The sequence below is a fragment of the Anolis carolinensis genome, chromosome 2, assembly GCF_035594765.1.
Source record: "Anolis carolinensis isolate JA03-04 chromosome 2, rAnoCar3.1.pri, whole genome shotgun sequence".
Taxonomy (NCBI): domain Eukaryota; kingdom Metazoa; phylum Chordata; class Lepidosauria; order Squamata; family Dactyloidae; genus Anolis; species Anolis carolinensis.
This window is the reverse complement of record NC_085842.1, coordinates 98,172,009-98,192,574: the sequence shown is the minus strand read 5'-3', so window position 1 is coordinate 98,192,574 and position 20,566 is coordinate 98,172,009. Positions and strand designations below refer to the sequence as shown.

Sequence of the window (20,566 nt, the reverse complement as noted above, 5' to 3'; positions counted from 1 at the left end):
TTGAATCCTAGTGCAGTATAACTTTTATACATAACTTTTATTATTACAGGGGCATGGTCTCATAATAGGGGAGGAGGAATATTATGTTTTCAGGTGCTATGCCCCATGCTTTCTTTATGAGTATTGATGAGATGATGATGGATAGGAAAAGAGTCTGCCTTATACTTAAGCTACTCAAAATGACAGTCTTTGGTCTGGAGTTGATTTCTGAACCATTGGCTGCTGGTCTTTGACACATTTGCCGGGGGGGGGGGGATGTTAGTAGTCAGTGGGTACCAATATGGTCCCTGCCACATTGGAAGAAAATAAAAGCTCGTCTCCCTCATTGGATAGCCCAAGAAACACTATTTTGTAGTTTATAATAACAGGTATAATGCATGCTAAGTAATAAGAACATTATTATTATTTTGTTTATTTTTTGAGAAACAGCTAGTTAAAGATTTGTTTTTAAAAAATATAATGCTAAGAAGTGTCCTTGGAATCTTGGTGTTGTAGTGGTAACTCATTATTTTCTAACAACAGTCTTCCAAGTGTGCATGTTTTTTGAAACGGAAAAACATGTTTTTATGATATGTAGTGGCACAGCTACTGTACTGGTGCCTCCTTGATTTTCAGGACCTGCTGATGTGTTCTGACCATCTATTGTGGTGTGCTGCTACAATCAAGATTTGTAGCACACTATATCTTTGGGCTGTCACCCAGTGCAGTAGTCCAGAGTGGTACAGCACAGCGCAAGTCATATTCAGGATATAAAAGGAATCTGTCTGGCGTGGAAGTGTTTGGTCATGCTTCCCTTGTGATTCAGTGGTTGCTCGTGACCCAGATGGGTGGGATGGGGACATACTGAATAGGGGCCAGTATGAATAAGAGATGTATGCACAAAGCAAAGCCAAAATGTAAACTTTGAGCAGTTTATGTTAGCACGCAGACCACTATTGCTAAGGGGCAAACCTAAGAAATCATCGGGTTGATTCTCAATTTTGAAATCAGTTCCCAGCTCTGTTCTCTTCTGCCTCTTGAGAGCAGCCTTGAAAAGTGGTGTGGGATCTCACTTTTCCTTTCTTTGCTGTCAATGTTTCTGGTTTTGTAATGGGCTGGGTAAACTTGCCTTGGAGTGCCTCTGTGTTTGCAGTTATAGTTCACCCAGTCCACAAATGATTTAGTGGTTCCAAGCATGTTAACAGCAGCTTGCAAAGTAACTCTGAAATATCTATTTTAAGTCATGTTGACTCCTTCCTTCAAAGTGGCCTACAATCAATAGTAGTAAAAAGGCAGTCCTTGGCTGCAGCTTTACAGCCTAAAAGTAAGCTTTCTGTCTCAGGTGCCATCTTCGGGAGAAAGGTAGAATATAAATTAAATAACTACTATATGGCACAGAGTGGAAAAAGGAATATAGAGAGAGAAAATAATATAAATTTGGAGACTCTCGAAGTTGTAATTCAAAAAGTTTTGAAAAATTCCCTCAAGCTTTGCTCTTGACGCACTTGGATAGTTGAATGCTTTTGAAACTGTGCCATTGCTTTTGTGAGATTTATTGACCTCCCTCGAAACTCTTGTTTTCCTTGTTAAATTGTTCTTCAGGGACAAAGGCGTGTTTAAAAGGGCACAAGGTTTGGAGAGGGGAGCAGTATGAACAAAATTCAGTGAATGTGGGGGAACAGAGGTGACTCTTCCCTTGATTTGCTCTCTGTTTTTGATGCAAGTCTCATAACACCTCCAGTCAGCTTAATAGTGCTCTGTTTGGAAGCTATCTTGTGTCATAGAAACTTGCAATATATCACCTTTTCTAATCTACAACGGACCCCCTTCCTCATGCATGTGAGAGAGAGAGCAATCCCCAGTGTCCAATTACTTTTGCTGAGCCTCGTTTTCTAGCACAGCTGTTTGGAGTAAGCTACCTGGACATGCTGAAGGAAGTCCAAACTACCTGCACAATGCTGCCCTCTGGGAATTGGCTGCACAAGGTAAAAATGGTGTTACTCCTGGTGGCTTCTCTTGACAGATGGTGACTAATGTACTGGAGCAAGGGGTTATTTGGCTGTTGCAGACAGATGTGCTATGGAGCTATTTTTAGTGCAACATCTCTTTCTCTTTGGTGGGAATGACAGCCTCTATTGTGTTATAGGGAAAAAAGAAAGAAAGAAAAGTAGCATTGGGAGTTCTAGGGAAAAAACGGGCTTTTTGCATCAGTTCCTTTGTCTGCCAAGCCTAACGCCTAGAGGAGTACAATCTCTAGCAAGAGCTGATAACTTGCTCTAGTGTCTTCTCCCTTGTTAAATTTCAACCATATCAGCATCACTGTCAGGAAAGTGAAAGCGTAACATTTATTGTCTGAATGCCACTTTTCCTGGTTGGAGCATTCTGCCCTTCTTTTGATGGGTAAGCAATGATTTATCAGGGGCTGTGGGAATGGCACAAAATCTTTAGTTTTTTAATTTTGACATGGAGCTGGTCTCCCAGCTTGATCTTGCATGTGATCAAGTACCCCCTTCTCCCCTTTTGCTTTGCTGTTGACACAGAACATCCCATTACATATTGGTGTATCTCTGGCTTTTCGAAATAAAGAAGGCAACAACTTTCAAGTGCTTTAAATTATTGTTCCATGCCTTCAAGTCATTTTGGACTGATGGCAACACTTAGGTGGGCTTAGCAAGCAAACATGCTAACAGGAAAGTCATGCTATTTGCATGGCAGAGCAATGTTTGGAGAGATTTTGCTTTTCTGGACTTTAACTCTTGAAATCCCCCACCCATGGGGTTTTTGAAGTTGTGGTGTAAGAAATAATGTTTCTGGACTCAGTGGCTATCGTAAATATTTATAACTGGAGAACTAAGCATAATTCAGTGCCATGAATTTTGAAGGGGATAAAATCATCCTCATCATTGTCATAGTGTACTTGCCCATATTTACTTGGGTCTAATGAACCCTCGAATCTAATGCACACCTTAATTTTCAAAACCTTCAAACCAAAAAGAGTGTTTGCTGACTAATGTAATGTGCAGCAGCCAAAGGTGCACTCTTTGTAATTTGGCCATTACAGTTGCTCCCTGATTAGAATTCCTTCTTTAAAATAAAAGTATTAGAATACCAAAGCTTTCAGCAATGGAAGAGAAAATCTTGGAGTGCATCTGTGCTGTAGAATGAATCCACTTTAACTGCTTTGGTTCAGTGTTATGTAATCATGTTGCCTCTAGCTTTATTTTAATTTTATTTTTTAAATAAATTGTATTGTGTTATGTAAAAAAAAAAGCATACCAAATACGAAATTCGACAATCAAAATACAAATATTATTTCCCAAATCCACCCCCCATTCCCACCTGTGATCCCCCACCCAAGACTTCCGATACCACACCATATGGAACCAGTATCTAACAAAATTCTGTCCTTATCATTACGAAATTCCCTGTGCAACTATTTTAAAATCTATTATTGTCTTCTTTTTTAAATACCTAAAGGCAAGTCTCCATTTTCTAACAAACTTTTCATTGTTTCCTCCCCTTATGCCATTGGAGAGCTTGGCCATTTGAATATACTTTTTTTTCTCCAATCCTTAATGCGTAGTTCTTTCCCCCCCTTCCAAGTCTTTGCTATTGTAATTCTTGCAGCCACAAAACTATATTGTTACATTTCTGTATCTTCTTTACCAATTATACAAACCCAGTAGGTTTTTCTTAATTTTTTTAGAAATTATTTTATTAGTTTCTTTCGTCACCTTTTTCCATTTTTTTAAAACTTCCTTACAGGTCCACCAAACATGCACTTTGCATCTCCAACATGCCCCTCGTTGGGTTTTTATCAATTTTAGCCATTAATTCCAGAGTTTTATAATTTTTCTAGAACATTTTACACATATTTTCTCTAATGGACCCAGCTACTGAAAATTTAACTTTAGCTCAAAAACTTTTTTACATAAATATTCCTAATTATCCAAATCTATATTTTTTCCTAAGCCTGGCCTAGGAAATCATTACTGTTTATTCAGTTATCTTCCAGGTTATATTCTAATATATATTTGTATAACTTGTAGTTTTACAAGGCCTTGAGCCTTCTCATCCAAAGAGTGCGGATGAGCTCTAGCCATTAAATTAGCAATGGCATCCCTCAAATAGAAAGTCCAGGGGTTCCTGAAGCAGCTTCCCCTTTTACTTTGGCACAGTATTAAGATTACTGTATTCCACAAATCTAATGTGCGCCTTAATTTTGGTGAGGTGATTTAGCCAAAAAAGGTGAGTGTTAGATTCGAGTAAATAAAATATATAGTACCGGTACCATCAATGTACATAACGTTATATGAGTAAACCAACCGAAAATACCGGGTCCTGCCAAAGGCATCCAATGTAAAATATACAGTATGTGTATAAAAATACACAGAGGGAATAAAGGGATAATAAAATATGGAACTATATAACACAAATATAAACCATATTATCCAGATAAAATATTTAAAAATACAATATGATACAAAGAAAGTGACCAATATATATAATCAAAATAGACAAGATTATAAAACAACATAAAATTGAAATTCTAAAAACTAGGTATGGAAGGCCAACTTATCCATAAATGATTCTGGCTGAATGCAGGTTAGCAGAAAGATGGTCTAAACCAGTGGTTCTCAACCTGTGAGTCCCCAGATGTTTTGGCCTTCAACTCCCAGAAATCCTAACAGCTGGTAAACTGACTGGGATTTCTGAGAGTTGTAGGCCAAAACACCTGGGGACTCACAGGTTGAGAACCACTGGTTTAGACCATCTTTCTGCTAACATCTGTAGGCCAAGTTCATACATGCTTGAAAAGCTTTTTTCTGCAAAGTATTTGTGTTCTTCAAAATCTGAATTTATTTTGAGCTTATTTTGTTAGTTTCAGTACATACACAAGTAACAGTGAAGAATGAGGACATACAGTGCATATTTGTGATTGTAAAACTTCCCATCTTTCATAGACAATTTAGCATGTCTATTGTTGATATTCTTTGCATGTGGATCATTCTCTTATAGAAGATGCTTCTTCCATCATTCCATCAAATAGGTAAAACCAGTGCTTCTCAGAGTGATTGAAGGGGACCAGTTTTTCTCTCTCCCTAGTATGATAGAGACCTATACCATATTTGTTCCCATTGGCTTCAATTGTACCTGTCTTTCCTGGAAACTTCTCTTGGACCGGCAGCTAATGACTTGCTGGCCAGCACTGGTCCAGGGACCACCGCTCTGAGTAGCACAGGATTCATAGATTGTAGAGGAAGAAATAACTTGATGAAGCATTACATGATGACAAACAACCTGGAGGTGAGCCATGTATATGTGTGCTTATGTGTGTGCATGTAGAACTAGGTGGTAGAGAGTTTCCCTGGAAAGCTGACTTGATTGTAATGCTGTTTGTCAGGGATTTCAGATTAGGAGAGGCTGTATATTAAGTACAGGGGAGAGGAGAGCGTGCCTTCAGGGAATTGAGCTGGGACATTGTTGGAAGAAGGTGAGCTTCTTTCCTCTTCATGCCAAGCGTGGGAGATAAGCCCTTACCAATAGCAGCAGTATTTTGTCCCAGCTTCTAGGAGTGAAGCACACTTGATGTGAACGTTTGTAGGAACTATATCCATTGTCGTTGAAGCTGCAAAGACAAGAGATTTCCTGCACTCTAATGTTGTAATGAGGTGGATTTTGTAAACTTACTGCAGGTTCCATCCCAAGTATGAGCTTGGCAGCAGATAAAGGGATGCATAGAGAAGGGAGGATATGAAAGGAATGATTGGACTGGATAATAAGAGCCAGGCCTGAGACAAAAGGCAAATAGCCATAAGAAGTATTTTTTGCAGAACCCCACAAATAAGCGTTAAATCTATGTTATGATAGAAGATCTTTGACAGTTTTTAATGAAACATAGCTGCTTTTGAGTAGAATTACATGTAGAGGCAAGCAAAGCTGGATTCCTACATCAAAGCTACTGTTTGGGGATCACTTGCTGTTTGAAAGAAAACTTGAAATCCAGTTCTTGGAGCCAACTAGAATAGACTGATTGAATCAGTAGCTGAATGTACAAATTTATACAAATTTCATTGCTTTGAGTGGATCTCCTGAAACTAGTTTCTCCAGTATTTTGCCATTTAATTCCATTTTCTGTGCTTTATCCCTTTGTCTGCTTTTGCAGTAGGATTATAAGCAATGTGCAATCTGGATTTGTTAACAAAGTGATACTTTGTTTGTAAATCTGTTCTAATCTAATACCTCAAAAGAACATGTATGTTCCAGGAGGAGTTACAACTCGGTATCTGGTATAGATTGACAGCTTGAAGCCAAAGCTTTGGGACTGTTGAAATGAACATAATCCATTCAAGGCAGAGCAAAGCAGTTGATGTGAGTGAATGGGTGAGTGGCCGAATTGGAAGAAGACTTCCTCACTATATGATGTAGAGGACTGGCAGGTTTTCATCCAATGTGCTAGGATCAGCATTGTATTTGCACCCATTTGTTACAAATGTTTTATTCCTCCGAAGCCTGCTGTGGACCACACTTGGAACAGCATTCATCTGGAGGATGAACTAGTATTCAACTAGGATGTTTTGTCACTTAATTATTTTTCTGCAACAACGTGTTGGAGACTTCTTGGAATTTGGCAACTCCTACATCTTTGATGGTGCCTGCTTGCTTACAATTTTAACGCTGGCCTTGTTCTTTCTGCAGACATCCACAGTAACATGATAGTTGAACTCTGTCTTCCTGCTGGTTATGCGAGAAGTCTCCTTGGTCCCAATGAACCCAGTCTACCACCATCATAGGGTAGTGTTGTGTGTGATAGGCATGTGGCTGTGTTGACTAGAGGAGTCTAGGAGTTACAGTCAGAAAAGAGTTCCAAACTCTGGTCATAATAGAACAGCTGAATTTCCCAATAGGCTCTTGTGTTTTTTCTTTTCTGTGGTATGCCAATTACCAGGAAGTAATGTATCAGTTTAAAGAAGGGATGCACAGTTTGTGGTCTTCTGAACATATATTCCCACAAAATAGTAGTGTGTGTTGTATTATATGTATTCTGCTGCCCTTGGAGAAGAAAAAAAGTGTATTCATGACTTAAAGTATTAAGTCTCCTTTCCTTAGTTAAAACAGCCTTCCTATAGCCTCCCTCTCTTCCCAGTTACATAGATAGGTAGCATGTCAGTCCATGTCCAACAGCAATAGGGAGGTTTTAGTATTGCATTTCCCTGTTGCTTTAAACATAGCAATGCCTCATTTTTGTCACCTTCATTCAGGGAGATTGAAATCAGAAACTAAAATAAATCAAAATCATTGCTGAGTTCGTTAAGTATCCTTGATCCAATTCAAATATACTGTTCCTTATTTAATATGTCCCTCTCAAGGACTATAGTGCAACTCTTTCCTTGGAACTATTTCACTTCAGGATTCAGCTTGAGCAATTGCTTGTATGAAAGTGCTGTCATATCAAAACAAAGGGCTCTTTCATACTGCACAAGTATGAAGCTATGATTCCAGTTTGACTGCCATGTCTGCATCCTGTGAACTCCTGGGATTTGTAGTCGGCTCAATATCAACAGAGGTGCTCTTTGGCTGACAGGGATTGCTATTCTTGCTTCCAAACATCAGATCTAGCATTTTATAGGATGCAATCTCAGCAGTTAAATCATACTGCTGAAAGTAAATAGAGTTGGCCTTCGAATTCCACGGATTCTATAGCCATGAATTCAACCAGCTTGAAAATATTGTTTAAAAATTTTGCCATTTTGTGTAAGGGATACAGTTTTACTATGTCATTGTATATAATGAAACTTGAGCATCCACGGATATTGGTATCCACGTGGGTCTTGGAACCAAACCCCAGCAGATATGGAGGGCTCACTGTATTATGAAAGAACTCAAGAACACAAGTCCAGCAAAATGAAATACTAACTTTTGGTTGGATTGATGTCTTTCTGAAAAGCATTTTGAGAATATATATGTTCTGAGCTGAAATACAGCTGAAGTATCTCTTTCATAAGGGACAAATTAAGGAAATTTGATCTATTAAGTTAAGCAGGTTTATGAAAAGATAACGAGGACATGGTTTTGTAGTAAAAGTGTGTGTAACCTTGTAGAGGAGCAAGTTACATCAGTGAATAAAGAGCATAAACATGAAGAAAGATAGAACATGAAAGCTAAAGGCAATAAATTGGACATTAATGATTGGTCAGAATGCATCTTTTTACCAAAAAGGGTATAGTCCTGAATAAGCACCGAGCATAAGGCATAAGAAAGTCAGCATAGTGTAGTGGTTTGAGGATTGGACTTGAACTCTGGGAGACATAATGCCCTTTTAGTCTCAAAGGAAGGTAATGGCAAACTCCCTCTGAACATGTGGGTGGCTGAGGAGGCCAGGCCAGGCCAGGCTGCGCACCTCAGCCTGGGCCCTTTTGTGCCTGCGAGGGAGGGAGGACCGTATGAAAAAATCTGCAAAACAGCGAATCTGCCAAAAACTGAACCGCAAAGTAGCGGGGGAACATTGTACTTGCATTATTTTGACACATTTATTTCTCTTGTGCCTGATGAAGTCCTTATTGTGGACAAGCTGGAGACTTTTTTGGGCCATGACCTACCTGCCTAAGTTACCTGAAACTATGAATTTTGCCATCATTGTCTCATGTGGTTGGCCATATCTTTCCCTTTTGGCATTGCCTTCTGCAATTTGGAGTAGGTGTATGCCTTTGCAATCTTTCATGCTGTCACAGATAACGTTCAGGTAGTCAGTACCCAAACTGTGTTTTGGAATGTGGAGCATAATCAACTTAACAGAAAAGACATTTGCTGCTTGTGCGGAGAGGTGTTCTAGTCCATTAATCTTGTACAGTTTGCATGTTCTAAGATGTGTTTTATAGGACTCCATGGGGTGGCATTGGCTTGATCTTGAGTAAATGGAGCATAGCGTAATAGCAGTGTCTGGGCAGAAGGAAACGGCTTGCCACTAATTTCTGTTATGCATGCTGAGCTGAATTTCATTCTGCTCAGTGCTGCTGAACTAGACCATGCATGTCAGGCAGTGCCACAAGACAACCAGACACTAAATAGGAAAAGCTGCCTTAGTAAGAATCTCCATTCTTCAAGTTCTAAGTAAAGCTAATTTTTGCCAGCTTTCCAAAAGAAAATGGATTGCAGTTGTGAGTATCCTTCTCCCTCCTTGGATCTTGTGCAGGAGGTAAAAGCAGAAAGGAAATAACTGGCTCTCAAAACCAGTCCTTCCACCCCTGGCAGTTTCCCTTTATCAGTCTTGGCTATATGAATGTTTCTGAATTTGCTATTTCACTGCAGCTTTGACATTACACACAGTCCTAATGTTTTAATGTTTCAGTACTTGTAATGTGTATGTGTGTCGGGTGGGTGGGGAGAATTATATTTCTGCATGACTGACTATAATTAGTGCATTTTGCATGTAAGATCTAGTTTGACAACACCTTATTTTGCTGACTTGTTTGAAATGTTCATTGTGCATGGTTGACATAAAGTCTTCTTTCAAGGTTTGGAAAGTGAACTGTGGATATCTCATGCACTAGCCCTTAAAATACTGCATAAAGCAAAGTAAAATTCCATAGCCTTAGTGACCCAACTTAAATACAAATGGATGCATTTATCACAGATTGTATAGTTAGAACTCATTTTCAAAGATCAAGGCTTAATTAGAACTTTATTTTTGCAAGAAGAGTAAAGATATGAAAGATACTCTAATTCAGTATCAATGCTGAGTCAAAACAAGAAAAGAGAGCTATCAGGGATGTGATTTCGACTGTGGTCTTTTCAAGAATATTGAACATGCAGGAATTTCATAGTAGATAAATCTTTGGAGCATTTGAAAATCCATGATTTCATCTGTTCGCTCTATGGAATACCTAGGAATAAAAGATAGTAAGTCAACCTTCCTTGTCTCTCTTGGTTGAATTCTTTTGAGGATAAGTTTGTACCAAAGGTAGCTGATGTTGAGAAACTTTAACAGAGCCAGTTTTAACCGCATTGGTCACTGACTTCTTGCAGAGATCCAAAAAAGTCTATTAGATGTGATACATATCTCTGCAATTCTGGCTTAGTGGTGTAGAACTGAGAACACACTCATAATCTGTAAATTGACCATGGCCTGTCAGACTCAATTGCCTGTCATATTCACAATAGCACAAATGTTATACTGTTTGCAATGAAAGTGCTTAGAAGAAAAATTACATTTTCGTTACCATAAGCTTATACTAGACACATTGATTGGGAAATTATAAGGAGCTATAGTTTAGAAAAGTAACACTTCCAACTTTTATGTAATCATGATCCAAATTATTGATCATTTGACCTGGGAGAGAGTGGCTTATGGATTGTCACTTTGAAGAAAATGTGGAGGCTGGTGTCAAAATCCTATTATCTCAAACTGTGTTGCTTATGTGAATCTCTTGTTACTTGAGATGCAAAATGGGATGCATTGTACCTCCTGGTATCATAGAATCACAGCTCCCACCAGATTAACTAATATGGCTAAAGATGAGAGATGATGGGAGTTGAAATTTAATTATGTTTGGGTAGTCAAAAGTGATGGACAACCGAGTAGTAGCTTGCAGCCGGAGTTATCTCTTGGTGATTCCTAACATAAGCTTTGGGTTGAAAAGAAGTAATCTTAAACGAATGATCAGTAGGAATAGCAGTATCTCACCCCACCCTTGTTTTTCCTTATCTGTAATTTGAGACAAATGTGCAAACTTTTCCTGCCATAACTTTATCCCATCCTGCCTCCCTGTGCATTGACATTAAATTTGTTGGCTGGCAGTTCTCCATGTGTAGCCATGGGAACTCTTATGTCATTATTGAGAAATTGTGACTTTCCTTCCATGCAGGAAGGATGACTAGTGAAGGCAGAAGGCGGATGGTTGGCAGATATTAATTATTGTAAATGGTAGGGATAAAGTAAAAGAAAACCATCTGGCAGTTCCAAGGTGGACTCTTTGACGTAATGCTTTATTTCTTTTTCACCTGATGTCCACCTACATTGTTATATTTTTATTAGATGGTTTGCTGGGGTGTTCTGTGTATGTGAGGAGGCCGCTTAATGGTTAAAGTCAAGTAAGCACTTTGGAAATTAAAAGGGCTGTTTATTCTTGCACTCCCAGCAAAGGAACTTGTTGAAATGTGGCAGTGCTCCTGTCATTCAAAGTGATTGCCTTTTGGGAAACTTCTGATTGACAAAGGAAGGTGCTGATCTTCGTTTAGGAGAACACAATGCCCTTCTGGGGAAGAGTCTGCAATGAAATATCTTTCTGGGGAACTTTGAAGTTTTGTCTTTTGTCTGTCCTTGATCTGTTCAAAACATCCTTCTTCAGAGCTGTATCTCTTGCAGACACAAGTTGACATAGAAGCCAAAAACTAACTTTTAAAACATAATTCCTGCTTCTGTAATTTTGTGTTTTTTCCTTGACACGCTTACTCTTTTTCAGACTATTGCTTTGAATCCTCAAGTTCAATGTGCTTGTTCTCAAGAAGTGTTCACTAGCACAGTTGCTGCATGTGATTGAGTTGGGAATCCCAACTGCTGTGCAAAAAGCCACCATGTTGAATTGTATTGTGTTTTATTGACCTTTAGTTTACCCAGTTTTATAGTAATGTTGTGTGGAAAGGGTATGGAAAAGAAGAGTTAGTTAAATAATCTTTGTACTTTAATATATGGGAAACTTTATTTCTGTAAGGCTTATTGGGATCTGTTGATGTTATAGTTAGAATGGAACTGAAATTGCAAGTCATTCTTCATTTTTCCCCCTGTGTCAGTCACTTCTGGTGTGAGAGAATTGGCCGTCTGCAAGGACGTTGCCCAGGAGACGCCTGGATGTTTTACCATCCTGTGGGAAGCTTCTTTCATGTCCCCGCATGGGAAGCTGGAGCTGACAGACGGGAGTTCACCCTGCTCCCGTGATTCGAACCACTGACCTTTCGGTCAGCAAGTCCTGCCAGGACAAGGGTTTAACCCATTGTGCCACTGGGGGCTGCTATATAACTAGATTAGTTTAAATTCTGCAACCCCTTCTAGGTTGCTAATCACAGCATTTCAAGTAGGAATTAATTTTGTTTGTTAGACTTCAGAAACATAACAGTTTTAAGCTGTCAGGCGGGTTTACTCTTAGCTATGTGATGAGTTCAACAATTAAGTTCCTGATATACTGCTAACATATGCCTGGATCTATTTGCATATGTAATTTAAACTTGTAAAGGTAACTGTTACGCTAAACTTAGCATTGTCAAATGGAAAGCTTCTAGACTTTTTAAACTCTGTGTTTCATGAATCCTAATGTAGTTACTTGTCAGAAAGGGACAAAATTGTGTGTATATGTGCATACAAATTGCCTCTCATTTATGGCAACCTCATAAATTTTATAGGGTTTTATTCGGCAAGGAATACTCAAGTGGTTTGCCAATTCCTTCCTATGAAAGGCTATATTTTAAAGGAAGGAACTGACAAAGCCACCTTTTTGGTATTCCTTGCCTAAGAAAATGGTAGGTAATTCTTGGAGTTGCCATTAAGTGATTTCAAGATGTGTATATTTGTGTGTGTACAGCATACATCAGAAAGTCTTTATCTAGCCCTCATTTAGTCTTGAGACTGGCTTTCTATGCTTTAGTGAGGAAAACAGATGTTTGCTTTACTCATCTGTGAAATTCATAGTAAGAATTTTTATTCACAAAACTGGCATATCAATACAAAGTAAATAGATTGAGCTTTCATCGGAAGAATATTCAATGAAGTGACCAAAAAGAACAGTTTTATGCTCATAATCTGGATCTTGTCCAGATGACTGGCAATATTGAGAATTTAAAATTACAATAATTTTACAAGAATAATAGAACATGAGTATTAGTGAATTGCCTTTCCAACCACTCCTCATTTGTTGCCTCCTCAGTTTTAGAATCATAGAATCATAGAATAATAGACATGGAAGAGACCACATGGGCCATCTAATCCAGCCCCCTGCCATGCAGGAAAAGTACAATCCTTCTTTGCTCATTTCTGCTTGCTCTGTGTCTCTGCTCTATTGCACAGATTATGAATGCTGTGGTTTTCATTGCTCTGATGCCATAGACTATGAGTGTCACAGGCTTAGCTGCTTTGTCAAACTGGCCTATCATGGGCAGGTCAACTCAAGCAATGGGGAAGCATGTCATATCATCAGAAATGTTAGTCTGGGTTCCAAAAAGTCAAGTATCCGTCTAATCCTTCCAAATATGGCTATGTTTCAAAGGATTTTGTTTAAGCCCTTGTAGGTTACATATTAGCCAAGCAGTTTCATAACCTAGTACTTCAAAGGTTCAGATGGCTACTTAACACAGGAAAGTTACCATTATGGCAAAATATTTATATAAATAGTATACTGTCTATGGTAGGGATGAGCAATTTGAAATCCCAAACATGATGTTGGGCTGCAAATGTCATCATTCTTCACATTATCTATAGTGGCTAGCTGTCATGAGAATTGCAGCCCAACAGAATCTGGAAGATCACGAGATTCTCACAACCCAATTTAAGGCCTGAAACACTTCTGAGACAATTGGACAATTTTGTATGAAAAGAAAAGGCATTATTTATCTCCCATCTACTATCACCACAAACAATCTGGCTGCTAGTGTTGTTCCTTTAAATCTTGGAAGAGGAAGAAAAGGAATATCTGAATGAGCTGCTGTCAAGAGGCAATATCAAATATGAAATCTGTAAGATGAATCAACCTCAAATCAATTGTGCTAGCTCTCTTGTAGGATGGAGTTTCTTACCTGGGATCCTTGATTTTTGAATACCCTAAAGACACCAGTAGCCATTGATCTTGGAAGATAAGCAAGGTATTTGGTGGGAGACCACCAGCAAATATCAGGTGTGGTTGGCTAGATTTCAGAGGAGAGACCTGACAAAGCCACCTCCTAGTATTCCTTGCCTGAGAAAACCTATGAAATTAATGGGGTTCCATAAGTAAAACCAAACCAAAACAAAGCAAACAAAAAGGATGCTGGTATAAGAAAAAACTCATCCTTGGATGCATTTTGGAAGAAGCTTTCAAGTGACCTCTAAAAGTTCAAATGTTTTGTTTATTTTGACAAAGCTTATATGACCTGCCTGTTCATTTCACAAGTTCATATTATTTGCTTTGAATACAAAGTTATGTGGTGCAGGATCCTATCCCTAGTCTTTTCATGTTATTTCCCACTCTAGTATCACAATTTCTATTAAAGACTTAATGCCCACAAACACACGCACTTCATTAACTCAGACATAGATAGTTGCATTTTCCTAACAACAACCTGGAAAAAATTAGAATGGAAAGATAGAGAATGAACTTTAGGAATGATGTTTTTTTTGTAACCCTGGCAATAAACACAGGTTATCTTACACTACTCTTCGAATTAGATTTGTGATATGTCCTATCCTGCATTATTACCTTGCTTCAGGCAGATATGAGAATGACTGGATTAAGACAAATATAATCTAGGTTACATGCCAATTGTTTTACTTTAATCTCACTGCCCCTGCTTTTTTAAAGTCTAGTTGGCATTCTCCTGCTTTGAGATTGCAGCATCTCATGTTTCAGCCCCTTTAGGGACTGCAAACTCGATTCCTCTGCTGCTCAGATGGAAGAAGAAGCAAACTGTTCCCTACATGATTTGTGTGTTAAAGTGCTAAAAGGCAGGCAGAGGATATAGTCCCCACACTGCCCCAAAGCCTCAGATCTGTGATTTATTAGGGCACCCCAGGGCTTGTTGCAGATGGGAGGTTCTCTGTTATGGCCTTTGCTGAAATTGCTGGTGATTCATGCTGGAGACTATTAATATCTTTGTTCCACCTGCTAAGGTGGCAAAGTCGAAAGCAGCGGGCCATTGGCTGCTGCTCTGCTCCAGTCCAGAGGGCTCTGCTGCTGACCTAAATGTCTGTCCTTCCAGCTGTCACCCGGCAGCCCTCTGAACACAGCAGAGCCGGGCTCTAAAACAAAGGCACAGAAGAACATTTTGGAGTAGGGTGAGAAGTAATAAGAGAATGGTGTTTTGCAACATGTATGGACCTGAACTATAACAGGAGAACCCTGTTCATAGATTGTGCAGTCACTACACATTCAAATAAGGCATATTGAGCAATAACCGGTGCTTCTGTGTGTGCTTTAATGTAAATGAAGGAAATACGGTCATAATATCATAATAAAAATGGAGCCAGGATGGAAGACCTTGAGTTTAATATCAAGGGTCAGTGTGTGACTCACTTCCCCAGAGTTTACTGTATTCCAGGCCAGTTGCTTTTCAGATAAACAGATGGTCTTTGCTGTTCTTGCTAGGCATCTGCGGGTGTTTACAGATCTCTCTGCTCTTTCTGTGGTAGGGAAGAAATTCTGAGTTTACTCCCATGATCTTCAGCCAAAGTTTCTTCTGTACTCTTTGCCAACTTGGGCATGAGTACCACCTTCTGTTTTCATTGCACATGAGCAACATTTTCTGGAGGTATACATAAATTATGTATGAGCTTGGTACTAAGCCACTATTGCTGGTATACTTTCTATTTCTCTATAGAGGTAAGGAAATCAACCCCCGGTTGGACCAGCTGCCTGCAAAGTAGTGGTCATTGTGGTGCATGTGTACTTGTCACATTGCTTTCTTTTTACTTAGAACATTGATTACATTATGTGAGAAAGATCCTGGTGCCATCTTCAGTAGGGCCACACTCTGCTTCCAAACAAGACAAAATAAAAACCCTTGTAGCCAGACTGAACTGAGGCTATCATACTTTGAACCTATGTTAAAATGACAAATTGGGAAACACAGTAATGCTTGTTAAATGATTTTGCAAGACCTCAGCAGCACTGTAATAGCAGGGTCACTCTGTGTGTGTCTTTCATAAGGTTGCCATAAGTTAAATTAGACTGAGTAGCTCATAACAACACCAATATCAGTGATAATGTTGTACTCCAAGGCTGGGAAGCACCTCTGTACTTAACACCACACTCCAGTCCAAGGCGAAATAGCAAAGAAGTTTATTTATGAATATATATGAAAAGATGATTAACAAAATAGAATAAAAACCAAAGTCAAAATGTTAGAAAAATAGTCCACAGAATTCAAAGTACAAGAACAGCATCAAATACCAGGAATAAATCCACAACATGATATTCAGGAACAGTCCTTAAAACTTGGAAGCATAGAGCATGAATAGCAGGAAACATGAAACTAGAAATCTCATGACTTGGCAAGAGATGTATCCTTGAAAATCAACATTGACCAGACTGGCAAAAAAAGCATTTTGGTCTTTCTAATATAGACAGAAAAACATGCCTTCTCACCTGAGAAACTGATAAGGACATTTTGGCTAACAAGCGTCTTGAACTTCACAAACTCTGTTGAGCTGCCCTGTGTTGATGAAACGTAAATCTCCTGTCTACCTGCCCATTAGACTGAGCACCTAGAAATCCCCTCTTCTGAGCTCATCTCTGCTTCTGATCTTGCTTCCCTAGCCAACTGCCTTTCTGGAATGTGGTCTTCAGACAGAGACTGCTCAATTTCAGGACTTAAAATGTTTTGCTGCCTCTCCTGCTGATCTGCAGGCCCAGAATCCCCAGCAACATCAGGCTGGCGTGCCATTCCAGAATCCCCACAGGCGCAGGCACAATTAAAGGCGAAACTAAATCAGATAAGCATATTTCTGTATATGGGTGTTCTGAAAATGTTGCATGTGATATTGATGTAGAAGCACAATATGTGCGTATCAGAGGAGGTGTGACACAATTCTATAAACTCTCTGAGGAATCTGAAATGATGTGCCCCTTGTGGACTTATTTGTGAAAGGTAGTTTGCATAATAGTGACTATTCCTTACTCTCTCCCGCCCCCCGCCCCCCCCCACTTAAAAATATACAGCCAAGCAAACTAAAAATGCCATTCTAACATTTGAATAGTTGGATGCAAGTCTAAACATGCCAAGATAGTGCTTGGGATGCTCTGCCAAATGCTTGTCTCCAGCTTGCATCTGAACATTGAGGCTCCAGCTGCAGATTTTTTAATTTCCAGGTGCTTCTTCAAGATTATTTTGAAAAGATGAGTAGGAGGGAAATTGTGGAGCTATTGAACCAGAATTTAGGGGTCAAATGAAATCTGACAATTAAATACATCTTTGAATTTAATGAATGTGCAGGCTTAAAAAATGAAAATAGAACCAGGAAGGATGTGTATGTGAAGGATGGGGGTGATAATGATCAGGCATGAAAGGGGAATTCATCAGTCCTTCCCCTGCTGTGGTTCTGAGGAAAATGTTTTCTCTGATGTTGCTGTTAGTAATGGCAAGAAATCCCTAACAGGCAAATACCAGCTTCAGAGGAGGGATTATCCTTAGGACTGTGGCATGGAAGGAAAAGATAAGTTCTCCTTCCACATCTACAGCAGTCCTAATAATTAGAAATGTAGGCAACTGCCTCTATACTGAATGAGACTTATCAAGTATTGTTAACTGTGATTGGTAGCAGTTCCCCAGGTGTAGAGGCCAGGGAAAATGCGTTGAAACTGGAATTGTCTCCATGCGAGGATATTGGCCAGAACTCCCTTCTGTAATTCAGTCCCATCACAGAGGCCTGTTTAGCATCATTCCTCATTTGGTTGTGTGTAGAAATAGTCCACAACTAAATGTATCTTTGAAGTTCAGCATCAGTTTTTTTTAAAGATGTGCCTACAGAACTTTGTATAGCATTATGTCTCTCAACCACTGAACTACCAAAACCACTGGTAAGCTTTAGGGCATTGGCATGCAAAATCACCCTGAAAGTTACTCCAGGAACTGAAATGCATAGTTATGTCTCTGGAATAAGGAGTAACGTGGCTAAGGAAAATGTGAAATCTGATTCTGCTGGTAGGTAGGTTGCAGTTTGAATCCAACCTGGGGAGAGCGTGGATGAGCTCCCTCTTATCAGCTCCAGCTCCATGTGGGGACATGAGAGAAGCCTCCCACAAGGATGGTAAAACCATCAAAACATCTGGGTGTCCCCTGGGCAACGTCCTTGCAGATGGCCAATTCTCTCACATCAGAAGTGACTTGCAGTTTCTTAAGTCACTCCTGACATGAAAAAAAAATCCTGATTCTGCTGGTGAGCAGTTTATGTTGATCCAATGCTTTGCCAAATGCTTGTCTCCTGCTTGCATCTGAACATTAATGCTCATCCCATGAACATCTCAGAATGCACATGAGATGACCCCCCCCCCCCCCGCCCAAAAAAATCCTCTTGATGTACCGCATTATTAAATATATTGGCTGTTTTGGGATCTTTTTACATGACTGATAAACTGCAACAATCTCTTTTTGCTTTGAGCTGCAATTTGCTTGTATTGAAGCTAGTTGCAGTGCTCGTCTTTTATTTCAAATAAACAGAGAATACAGCTCTATGAGACTGTTTGCTTCACTTCTGTGCCTCTTACTGAGGTTGCCCAGCATTGAAAGGGGTTCAATGTTACAGGTGGGATCATTGATAGCTGTTTCCGTTGGGATGCTTTCTTTTCTTGAGTTGTAGTTTCTTGGAGTGGCTTTTTTCAATGAACAAAATCAAAATGATTTTTATTTTGTAGGTTAGAGCTCAGCAATGGGCCCTCCTGGCCTTTTCTAAGTATACAAAGAAACAGCAGTATTCTTATAGTCCTCAGCACTGTCAAACTATAAAGTATTTAAAGGCTTCTCATGGTGTGTTGGCAAGTGATTGACGCTAAGCTGAAGCAGGTGCAGAGAGCGTGGCGGCTTCCTCAAAGTTGAGCATGGGGGGGGGCACTAGACTTGGAAAACAAACTGCCGCCCCTCCCTCTGCCCATTGGCTGTGCAGACTTTTGGATTACATGGCAGCTGGTCCTTTGACTGGTAGACCAAAGATGTAGCTGACAGGGTTGGGGCCTGCAAACCTACACCTCCAGTTTTGTGTAATTCAAGCTGAATTGCAGAGAGGGAAGCTAATCTGTAGTGCACTATCTGCCTTCTGCAGACTATGGGCCTCAGGAGGATCTAGTAAGCTATATTTGCATATATTAAGTGCATGTATGTATATGCGCAAATGCACACACACATACATACATACACACAAACAAACAGCTACTTTGAATTTCCTTAGTCCTCAACTCTTGTGCCACTTAAGTGAACCGGCAAAGCACTGGTAATCATTTCTGTTCTAAAGCTGGAAGGATTGAAAGAGCCATTTAGCTGAGTGCCCTGCCCACCCACTCACTTTTACATTTCTCTCCCAATAATCAGCTTGACAGAGTGTAGATCCTGCTGTTCCCCAAGGCGAAAACAAGTCCCACTGCCTTGGCTCATGTGAAGCAGGAATAAAGACTGGAGAAACTCCTGAGCATGTACAAAGAAAACTGTCCTACTGCCTCATGGTACTTTCGTATTCAAGCCATTGTTCACAAACTTTGGGGAGGGGGATGTAAATGAGGTGACTCTGTGGAAATCAAGGTCATTGTTAGGAGACCGATCTCCCTGGAGTGGCTTTTTTATACCTTGTTGTTTGTCTTTCTTTGCAGATCAGAGCTTCAGATTTCAGGCCGGAGGAATCGCCATGCTTCCCTTCTTGATGAGAAATGTTCTAGAAGCTCAAGGCAGCCAAATGTCCATCCCGATGAAACAGTGATGATGGGAAGCTGCTTGCATTTTTACCTTGGAAAGGAACTCTGAATGGATTTGCCATGGTGACATGAAAAAAGCTAAGGATGGATAACGGACTGTCAGAAGGGCGATACCACGCCCGTGATCCCTCTTGGTGAAATTATCCCTAGCCTTTCCTGAGGATCTGGAGGGAGGAAGGGGGGGCAGGGTGGGAGGGGAGGGGGACGCAACCTGAACACTCTCCCAAAGCAAGGATGACTCTGGTCAGGCTCCGGAGGAGTTTCCGGCAGGTGTCTCCTCAGGTGGTGCTCTTCCTGCTGTTTGCTTTCTGCTTGCTCAGTGTTTTTGTCTCAGCCTACTATTTATATGGGTGGAAGCGAGGGCTGGAGCCATCAGGGGACATCCCAAGCCCAGACTGTGATGAACCGAAGATTGCCCCTTCGCGCCTCCTCCCATTAAAGCCCATCAAAGTGGTGGATTCTTCCCGCACAGACCCTTTGGTCCTTGTGTTTGTGGAAAGCCTGTACTCTCAACTGGGCCAGGAGATTGTGGCTATCTTGGAATCCAGTCATTTCAAATACCTGACGGAGATTGCTCCAGGGAAAGGGGACATGCCCACACTGACTGACAAAGACCGAGGGCGTTTTGCACTGATCATCTACGAGAACATCCTGAAGTATGTGAACCTGGATGCCTGGAACCGGGAGCTGTTGGACAAGTACTGTGTTGAGTATGGCGTAGGAATCATTGGCTTTTTTAAGGTAATTGTATGGTGATTGGGGGACTGCTGAATTAGCTCACTTCATGGGGGCAGGATTTGTGCAGCAAGAACTAGGAGAAGGTATTTTGGGGAAATTGCCATTGAGAAAAGTGAGTTTCCAAGATGTATTCTGCTTTGAGTGGATGCAATTGTGACCTGGGCTACTTGTGCAGCAAAATGATATGATAGAAGAGGATCTGCATTCTTTCA

General features: G+C 40.2%; 1 protein-coding gene across 1 annotated transcript in view; it reads left to right on the top strand.

Moving 5' to 3' along the window:
* The window catches only part of ndst1 (N-deacetylase and N-sulfotransferase 1), a 108,575-nt gene that overhangs the window by 50,425 nt on the left and 37,584 nt on the right, over positions 1-20,566 (top strand). The window contains exon 2 of the mRNA XM_062970281.1: positions 19,515-20,357. Within this exon, the coding sequence (XP_062826351.1) occupies positions 19,851-20,357 (507 nt within the window). The 5' untranslated portion in view covers positions 19,515-19,850. The remainder of the gene's footprint in view (positions 1-19,514; positions 20,358-20,566) is intronic.